General features: G+C 37.3%; 1 protein-coding gene across 1 annotated transcript; it reads left to right on the forward strand.

The window, feature by feature from the left end:
* Positions 1–1,181: 1,181 nt before the first annotated feature.
* On the forward strand, positions 1,182–10,014 carry LOC126798272 (vacuolar protein sorting-associated protein 54, chloroplastic). Its single transcript, XM_050525188.1, has 19 exons — positions 1,182–2,099; positions 2,674–2,736; positions 2,854–2,933; positions 3,029–3,146; positions 3,563–3,637; positions 4,411–4,567; positions 4,781–4,869; positions 5,561–5,817; positions 6,184–6,355; positions 6,474–6,557; positions 6,648–7,069; positions 7,239–7,392; positions 7,731–7,812; positions 8,092–8,171; positions 8,625–8,786; positions 8,878–8,945; positions 9,226–9,306; positions 9,385–9,629; positions 9,806–10,014. Exons 1-18 carry the CDS (start codon positions 1,311–1,313, stop codon positions 9,518–9,520), a joined length of 3,069 nt encoding a protein of 1,022 aa, XP_050381145.1. The 5' UTR covers positions 1,182–1,310; the 3' UTR covers positions 9,521–9,629; positions 9,806–10,014.
* The last annotated feature ends 372 nt before the right edge of the window (positions 10,015–10,386 follow it).

Consider the following 10,386-nt stretch of genomic DNA (forward strand, 5'->3'; position numbering starts at 1 on the left):
AAACCCCTAGCATTGCTCGATCAGTCGATCCCTTATAAGAATTAATGAATTAACTTTATATGAATCGACCTTCTCGTGTGAATTAATGGTTCCATTAATTAATGGATCACAATCTCCAAGTACTACTACTGCGTTTAGGGCTACCCAGTGCAACCGTGAACCGTTGTTAAATTACTAGTAATTCATTTTGCTACCAGGTACATTTTATAGTTCTCTTTGCAGGTTTAAGCTTTAGTTTTTAAACCACTATGTATGGAGTTATGGATATATCAGACACATCGTACGTACTTTATGCTGCAGAATTTGAGTTTATGTGACATACTAGGGAGTTTCGTACACGGATTGTTGTGTTTAACTGATCGAATTAATGTTTAATCCTTATGGAGAACAACATTTTAAGTTCAATTCTATCGATCTCTCTTGTGTTTCCTTACACCATATTGTCAAGAAACTCAGAAGCTTATTGTTTGCTCCTTGAACGGGACTGCCGGTTGTCAACTCTATTTCTATTATATTCCTTTAGAAGAAGATCAGATCACGGTTGTATGAAACGAATTATATTATACAATTTGTTATAACAGTGTTCATATAATTTGATATAGACAAATCAATTGAAAATTTTCTCAACCAGTGTTCACATAATAATATCAAGATAAACTTTTAGGTTCAGTATATGGATAGTTAGCACTTTAGTCTCTAACGTTTTAGTTATTATGCACATTTTAAGTTTTTTCATAATCCGTAAGAGTGAAATGTGTTCATATTATTTCGTACATTACCCATCTTATTAATATAAGACTCTGCATCGTTTCTTCTTTAAAAAAAAGGTTTGGCAGATTTCATAAAATCTTCTTATTATGATGGTAGTTAAAGATTTTATAGGGTGCTTTGGATCTTTCGAGAATTATTTAGGAATTGATTCATGAATATTTTTTGATAGAAAAAGAATGCCTAGTGCCTATTCTAGGGCATCGAATTAAAGGGCAATTTCCTTTTTGTTAGTAGTGGACTCGGGCCAGTTTAGTACAAATCTCAATTTGGTCCTGCCACATTAAATATTGGGCTTCAAAGTGAAATGATCCGGGTCAACCCGGTTGCATTTCGGGCATCATCACTAACTCTCCACCCTCCTCAAACCTGTTTCACTATTCTTCCTTCTTCTTTCTTTCTTTCTCTGATTCTCTCCACAGATTCACGATCACACTCCAATTCCCAGATCCACCTCTCACATTTTCCCTCATCACCAAACCAGGAGGTTTATCCAACTCGCTCCGAGTCAACTCAGCCCTAACTCGCTCTCCTTCTAACACATGAGCAGCAGCAGCAATGGTTCTAAGAGAACGATGAGCATGGACTCCAACAAGAGTCCCCACACCCGATCCAACTCCATGTCCGACCCGAGCTCCAGCACCACCAGCCAGAGCCTCGCCTCCATCCTCAACAACCCGAATGCCTCCGACTCCTCCTCCTGGTCCGCCTGGTGGTCCTCCTCCGCCTCCGTCGCGCCGCCGGAGTTCCTCCCCCTCCTCCCTAAATCCGCCGCCGACTCCCTCGCCCGATCCGACTTCCAGCCCTACGTCGCCTCCATCTCCGATCACTACAGCCGCTTCGAGGACATCCTCAACCACGTCAAGAAGGAGAATCTCGACCTCGACTCCATCGGCGGCCAGGGCGAGGCTCTCGTCGCCTGCCTCCGGGAGGTCCCGTCGCTCTATTTCAAGGAGGATTTCGCGTTGGAGGACGGCGCCACATTCCGGTCGGCTTGCCCGTTCTCCGGCGCGTCGGAGAATCTAGTCCTCCAGGAGAAGCTGTCGCATTACCTCGACGTGGTGGAGCTTCACCTGGTGAAGGAGATCTCTCTCCGATCAAACTCCTTCTTCGAGGCTCAGGGACAGCTGCAGGACCTGGATGTCAAGATTGTTGAGGGATGCAATAGGATTAGGGAGCTCAAGGAGACCATTTCGCTGTTGGATGTGGATTTGGTGGACTCTGCTAGGAAGATTCAGGAGCTCAATGTCACCAGGAGTAATCTGCTGGCTCTTCAACAGAAGCTGAGGCTGATTCTCCATGTCAATCAAGCTCTTTCGACACTCAAACTGGTATTCCATGGCACTTTCCTTCTTGTTTATCTCTTCAGTTTCGTAATGTATATCGGTTACTGTATGTTTATGACAATATTTAGCTGTGTAGTGTAGAATTTTAAAGTTGTGGTTGTTGTTTACGACATTATAGTAGAGCACAAAAAAACTGATGCTTAGGATTTCAAGACTTGGTTATGTTTGGATATATTAGGCAGAACTAGCTCCTAATATGAGACTTCTTATAGGTTGGCACATAGCAGGGACAAGCGAATGAAACAGTAGTATTTTCGAATAGACCTTACTAAGACTTAATCTACGGAAGTCTTTATGATCGAGGATTCTTTTTCGTGGCATTTCTTCTCTTTTCTTGGTGTTGAACAAGTTTGTGAAGTTATGTGCCATTCTCTACTTCTGTTGTAATATTGTACGCTGGCCTTTTTGTAGAATTCTTAGTAGAATCAGAAATATATGATTATCTGAATAAAAGTAACATGCCCTAACCTGGCTGCATTGTGATTTGTATAGTCATAGTTTACAGCTATAGGATGCCACTTTCTTGACATAAGCTGATCTACATTTTTCTGTCATACAGCTTGTTGCCTCAGCAGATTGTGCTGGAGCTTTAGATGTCACAGACTACCTTCAACATTTATTGGTATGCTTTATTTGTCATTTCCTTTATCTTCCGCCACTAAGCTAATGTACTTGAAAAGAAACAGTCTAGTGAACTGCAGTTTCATGTTCCTTATTGAAGTTTCTATATGTGTAATAGGACGGGGATGATCTTACTGGTCTACATTGCTTTCATCACCTCAGGGATCGTGTAGCAGCTTCAATTGACTCCATAAACAGGTACTTTCCCGAAATGGTGGCATTAGTTATGAAATTGGATGGATTTAGCTGATATGGGACCTGTGTATAGTAACTTATTAAATTTATTCTTGTAGCATTCTTTCTGCAGACTTTATGCATGCTTCAATACATGATGCTGGAGAGACAGACACTATGATTATATCTAGAGAAAAAGCAAGAGCATCCATTCTCATGAATGGTGAAGACGATGAAGTAAGTTCAATTACATTTGCTTACTTCCTGTCTGAAAGTTGTTTACTTTGTTTTAGCGTGAGAGTAAAACTCAACTCTTGTCTCCAATCTCTTAGTCTTTCTTTTCTTTATAGAGAATTCAAGTCTCTTCCTGGAGGGGTTGCATTGCATAGATTGGGGAAAACCATATCATAGAGTTGACTCTTCTTTGCAGTTCCACTTCTATGCACTCACCAAAGTTTCCGTACCTCAATATTTCAATCCATGAAACAATCTAGGCTGTAGAATGGCTTCCCAAAACCTCATAGTTAAGCTTGTACATGTGTTGGTGCCATGTGGCTGCTTCAGTTTGAAGTCTGTTTTCTTTTATTTGAATTCTGCTAGTCAGTTGATGAGTCAACTATGTGAACTGATCACTTTAACATTGTTACTGTCAGGTTAAGTTGGACGATGAAGAAACCTCCAATTATCAAGATCGCCTTCTTCCTATCATCATTGGATTGCTTAGAACAGTGAGTGTTTATGGTTGATTAACTACAAGTAATTACTTCATAATATTATCCATGGTTTGGAAACCTATGATGCATGGGTACAGATACGGGGTGCGTGATACGTGATACGAAGATACGTGATACGTGATATGTGAATTTTCAAGAAAAACATGATACGGGATACATTTTTAATTATTAAAATAATATATATACAAAATATAAACATTATTGAAACTATTGGCATAAATTTGCACATATAAAAATAATGGAAAAGAGGTTAGTTAAATTGTTTGATATAAGCTTTAAAAGGAATTAAAAGAATATGGTTTTATCATTAATTGATGAAGAAAGACAAAAATGACCCTAAAATGTATCCAAAAACATATCCCTAAAGTGTCTATTTGGTCAAACGCGTATCCAAAGTCAAAGATACGTCAAAATAAGTTTGGATACGTATTCAAGGTGTATCCAATGAGTATTCATATCGGATACAAATACTATACATCATTTTAAAATTTCTGCCGTATCAATGCATCACAGTAGGAAACCAGAGAGCAGAGGAAATAAAAGAGAATTAATTTACTTTAAAAAGTTGTTTTCATAAGGAGCACATAATATGGATGGCTTTCTGGGGCTTACAAAAACATTATGCTAGAATAATCTTCACCATAGTGTACAAATTCAACTATCAGCTGCGGTTTCACATGCTTTTATCAACTGTGCATGTGCATTGTGATGTCTTTTTTTTTTCCCTTTTAAAAAAAGGAGTCTGATTGTATCCCTTAAACTTTCAGGCTAAGCTCCCTGCTGTGTTGAGGCTATATCGTGACCAACTTACAGCTGATATGAAGAATGCTATTAAGAATGCAGTTGCAGAGCTGCTTCCCATTCTTGTTTCCCGACCTCTGGAATCTGATTTTACACCAGGAGAGCGAGTTGCAGATGCAGACGGTGAGAAATCTGTCATACTGTTTCTTTTCGTCTCATAAGACTGAAAACTTCGCTGTAACAAGATTAGTGGATGATGATAATTTTAAGTCATTATGTTTACTTTGTAATCAGATTTTTGTATGCAAAAGACTGAAAATTTGCATGATGCAGGGGTTTTTTCCTTTGCTTTTTAAGATGTACTTTTCTTTAACTTTTGAATACCTCGTGATGTAGGTATTGGTGCATCACTTGCAAGCAAGTTGAGGAGCCTGTCATCTGAAAGCTTTGTTCAACTTTTAAGTGCTATTTTTCTGATTGTAAGGGTATGTGTACTAGACTATGCTTGCCTGACTTTTCTTATATTTTCTTTTGGGTTGGAATGGCTGTAATGTGTTTGTTGCTTTTCTATTATACTTACTGTTTTTTAACAGATGACGACGATTAGGGATGCGAACAAGTTTTTACCCTTTATGAACAGCTTAGGCTGAGCTTGAAAATTGATTTAACTGGGTCCTACAAAATGATCGAAAATGCAACCCCATTAACAAGTTCAAATATTAATATTCTGGATGAATATATTATACACGCAAACCTCAACCTAACATAGTATCACCTGTTCTTGCAGTAATAAAACTGACAAAGTAGAAGTGCTTTAGATTTTTTAATTTTTATATATATCCTGGAGCTCGTAGCTTGATTTATGTCTGTTCAGTCTGTCATTGGCCTCTTTGTTAAGATTAGGGACCCATGTCTACTGAAATGATACAGGTTTCCTCCATATCTGTATATTAAAAACATAGACTTAGTTTAAAGCTAGAGTCAAGTAGTTAAATTCACTGGGGATGTTAGAGACATATATAGAATCTCTTTTAGGCTAACATTTTAGTTGTGTAATCACTCAACAGATGGAATATATAACTGAGTGATTTTTTTCAAAGTTTGTGCCTATTTATCTTTTTTAGCATAAATCACTATTTGAGTGTGATGTCATATGATTTATTTTAGTGAATGCAGGCACATCTAGTACGGTCTGCTGAAGTAAAGAAGGCTATTGAATGGATTATGTGCAACCTTGATGGTCACTATGCATCTGATTCAGTAGCTGCTGCACTTGCAGCTGGTGCTGAGGCTGCAGAAACAGCTCATGAAAGTGATGGCCAAACTGGTTTGCTGAAGTCGTATTCATCTCCAAGAGTTGGTGCGAAGGCCCTTTCTTTCCAAGGAAAAGCAAATGATGCAACAAGTCCTTCTACTACATCTAAGAATTTTAGGTGAAGTCTGGTCTCTTGATCATGTTAGTTCTTTGGCATTTGCCTTGTTTCGAACTTGTACTCCTAAAAGTTCTCATAATTAATAACCTTGTTTGATATATTATTTAAGAAACTTATATCATTCTAAAAGTAGAATACATGATATATGCTCCGTTTGATGATAGTGCTCACGTAAGGGATGGTGGTGTGAATATAGGTTTAGATTTAGAATACCTTCTCTGAATTGTTGTCCTCAAAACTGTTGTCCAATTTTAAATCTGCTATATCATTTTGTCATGTGTTCCATTTGAAAATTCGGTTTATATAGTTCTAATTTTGAAATGTTCCCAAAGATATACAGTATTCTGAAACATTGATTCTAAACAGAGCTGACGTGTTACGAGAAAACACAGAAGCCGTTGTTGCAGCATGTGATGGTGCTCAGGGAAGATGGGCAAAGCTACTTGGGGTTCGTGCTCTTCTTCATCCAAAGTTGAGATTACAGGAGTTTTTGAGCATATATAATATCACACAAGAGTTTATAACTGCTACCGAGAAGGTAAATTATTTTATTTATTTTATTCCATTTGCATTCCTTTTTGCTGCATCTTCCATTTGTTTCTAGTTTTATAATTAGACATTGTGTTATGCATCTCAATTTTACCCATCGTATGCAGATAGGGGGAAGGCCAGGATTTAGCATTAGAGGAACACTACAGTCACAGGCAAAGGCCTTCCTCGATTATCAGCATGAATCACGGGTTAGTTCTAACTGTGCTTACTCGTATATAATTTCAGTTTTACGTGGTATGGTACTGTAAGGTAACTGCTTTGCGCCTTGGTATGTTTAGATGACAAAGATTAAGGCAGTTCTAGACCAAGAAACGTGGGTGGAAGTAGATGTCCCTGATGAATTTCAGGTTATTGTCACTTCATTATTTTGTTCTGAAGCATTGGTAACTGAGAACCTGGATGCTATCCATAGTAGTTCGGAAACAAACCACACTGGGGTGGCCAGAAGCAACAGTAGTTCAGATGCGGTGGATACAGGACCAACAATTACAGAACAGCAAATTAAGCGAACTAGTTCAACTGACTTATCTACGGATATAACTGGACTGAGTAAGTCTACTTCTGCTGATGGAGCTGGAAAGATTAAGGCTGATGTTACAAATTCTGTGGCTCAGAACAACCATAGCAACATGAAGGAGAGGGGAAAATCAACTTCCCAAACCCTTTTGTACAAAGGTGTTGGTTTTCACATGGTGAACTGGTTAGTTTCCTTGTTGAACTGTGTTTTTATTTTTATACGTTTTCTTAGATCTACTCTATACAGTATACACTGCCGATACTGTGTTTTGGGTAAAGCTAATGCGATACTTGGAGTCTTATTTTATTGTATCAGTCGGTAATTCCATGTTCCTTTAATTTTTTCTCTTCAGTGGTCTGATATTGACAAAGATGTTGTCAGAGTACATTGATATGAACAACTTTTTTCCAGTACTGTCCTCAGAAGTTGTTCATCGCATCGTTGAAATTTTAAAATTTTTCAATACAAGAACATGTCAGCTTGTTCTTGGTGCTGGTGCCATGCAGGTAACTTTCTACAGTAATCTGTTGACATGCACTTCCAATTTACTTTATGAAACTGTGGTATAGATAGTGAGTACGGTTATGCAAAATTCCTTGTGTTATCTTGTTTTATTTTTTATGTATGCACATGTTTCAACAATTAAACTGCTTCTCTGACCTTATAAGTCATCAACCTTATTTGTTTTTAGTTATTACAGTCCCTCTCTTAATTTTGTAGGACCTTATTAGTCACCTTGATAATTTTCATTGGTCATAGTAGGATACTGCATATCTTTGTTTGTTATTGAATGGTTTCTTCTGATGTATGTAGTAACTAAACCAGATCATATGTGCTATTGCAGGTATCTGGTCTGAAGTCAATCACCTCTAAACACTTGGCCTTGGCAAGTCAAGTCATCAGTTTCACATATGCTATTATTCCTGGTAGGTTATTTTAACTAACAGTTAGTCCCTGAGACTTGAGAGCCTATTCTGATAACGTGCATTCACTTGTATGTTTTTGATTTCTGTAGTAAGCAATATTTGTACTTCATAGACTACTATTATATCAAGGTTCAAGCCATACGTATTTTCCACTTAAAGATTTAATATAATCTACTCTTCAGTCGTACTATATATATATATATATTCTGAGTAATTTCTGCTTTGACCATAAGGCTTTTTTCTGAATGTCCTGACTTTAGTTATTTTATTTGCTTCAAGAACTCAGGCAAATTCTTTTTCTTAAAGTACCTGAGACAAGAAAGGCAATGTTGCTATCCGAAATTGATCGAGTCGCTCAGGTGTGTCCTCTTACATCATGAAACAATGTCAACCTGGTCCCACATTGTTTATTCAGTTTGTTATACTCTTAGCAGTGAATTTTTTTTCTCCATAGTTTCGGAAACTAAGTAAGGGTACTATTTTACATTATGAAAGTTTCACATGCAGCAGAAGCTAATTTCTATTATCTGTTTGAAGAAACCTCTAATTTGCTTGACGAAGTTAATAGATAACTATAAGAAAAAAAAAATATTTGTACTGTTTGCATTGTCTTCTTTTTTCTTCACTGTTAAATCTATGTTTTATCTGCAAGGGAAAGACGATAATCAAGACTTATAGTTTCTTTATCGTTGTGCAGCACAACTGGTGCTTCTATGTCTGTTGTTAATATCCTTTGATGTTTAATATTTCAGATATTCTTAATACAAATTGATGTTTTGTTCACTTATGGCTTGATTTTAAATTCAAAACAGGATTATAAGGTTCATAGAGATGAAATACATACTAAGCTGGTCCAGATCATGAGAGAAAGGTTATTGGTTCATCTACGCGGGTTGCCTCAAATCGTAGAGAGCTGGAATAGACCAGAAGAGTCTGACCCACAGCCTAGTCAGTTTGCTCGATCACTTACCAAGGTAAATGTAACTCTGACCCATCTTTTTGAGTGTTGGTTTTCAGCAATGTCTTTGTCTTACATGGTTGTTATGGCCTCACCAACTCACGCAGGAAGTTGGATACTTGCAACGTGTTCTAACTCGAACATTACATGAGGTTGATGTTCAAGCAATTTTCAGGTTTGATTCATCTTTAAATACTTGTAATACCTTTTGTCTTTGGCTCTGTATCTAGTAATCTATACTGAGAACATACATCCATCTCTCTGGGATTATAATCCTAGCTATAGCATGTGGAAATAAGTTCTTAAAGAGAACACAACAAATTTTGATGGCCCTTCCATGTCAGTTTTTGTTCGTTTTCCTTTCCAGCACTCATATAGAGCACCAGTCTATTTATGTAACTGGTCATGAAACTTAGTCCTACAAACTAATGATTAATATTGTTTCTATTTTTCAGGCAAGTGATTATAATTTTTCATTCACAAATTTCGGAAGCACTTTCACGCTTAGAGATCAGCACACCACAAGCCAAGGACAGGTAATGCCATTCAAATTGATATATCTGTGTGTACTTATTAGCCTGTATAGAGTAACAAGTCTTCTCACTGTCTACCAGGCTCTGCCGCGATGTCAAGCACATTCTTGGATGCATTAGATCTTTGCCTTCTGATAAAATGAGTGAATCTGGTACACCAAACTGGGGTCAACTAGATGAATTCTTGGTGCAGAGATTTGGTTCAGAAGCTAGTTAAATGGTGTATAGTGTAGTAATCAATTGCTTCTTTGGAGATGGCTAATCAGAATTTCAGGATGTCAGAAGCCAATTTTGGTACATGCTTTCCCTTGTACAATTTCATTGAGGTGAGTGCATCTCGCTCATTCTAGTTTCATGTTATATGCACCAAAGCATGACTCATATCTTGTGGAGCACATCCTTAAAAATGTTGGACTATAGAGTACTATATTGTTTAGCTGTACTTCCTCCATTACACAATTTCTTTACTTACTGGATGTCTTGTCAATTTTTTTTCTTCCAGGTTTTGCATTTTTTCTAAGATGTATAAAGTCCTGTAAGATATCCGAAAATTTGACAAAGAAGGTTGTTGAAACCAGAACTATTTTATACCAGTCACTAACTTGAATTACAAATTGTACTTACTAGGCTCAGTGTTTTGTTCCCCTGATTGTAACGGGGTAAAGATGAACCAATTGAAAGTTTTGATTGAGTGAAAGGACTTCAGGGCTGTATTTGCTGTTGAGGCGCTTGAATCACGTCTGATTGTACCAATACCCGAGTTAATGCATAAGTGTTTTTCCTGATTGTTAGTGTTTAAACTTTTGATCCTTGATGTAGCAAAATCGATCGTCAGTACTACCCAATTGATTTTCAAAGTTCATATTGCGAGCACTCTTAACAAGAAATTGCCACAATCGGACAATCCTAGTAAAAAGGCCATGATGGGAAAGTCCAAAAGGTCCATGACTTGAGGGGTTCCCTTTTATAAAAGAAGAGAAAATGTCCACAAAAAGGAAGGTAGTGCCATGGATAAAATCGTCTTTTTTTTCAAAAAAAAAAATTATGTTCAAACATGATCGTAAAACTCATTTAAAAATGTTA

This window comes from Argentina anserina, chromosome 6, assembly GCF_933775445.1.
Source record: "Argentina anserina chromosome 6, drPotAnse1.1, whole genome shotgun sequence".
Lineage (NCBI taxonomy): Eukaryota > Viridiplantae > Streptophyta > Magnoliopsida > Rosales > Rosaceae > Argentina > Argentina anserina.

What these genes read in the sequence shown, in the direction of transcription:
- LOC126798272 (XM_050525188.1), top strand. Translation starts at nt 1,311, where the DNA reads ATGAGCAGCAGCAGCAATGGTTCTAAGAGAACGATGAGCATGGACTCC. An exon ending in TCAATTGACTCCATAAACAG is followed by an intron (nt 2,934 to 3,028) that starts GTACTTTCCCGA and finishes TTATTCTTGTAG; the next exon opens with CATTCTTTCTGCAGACTTTA. An exon ending in TGAATGGTGAAGACGATGAA is followed by an intron (nt 3,147 to 3,562) that starts GTAAGTTCAATT and finishes TGTTACTGTCAG; the next exon opens with GTTAAGTTGGACGATGAAGA.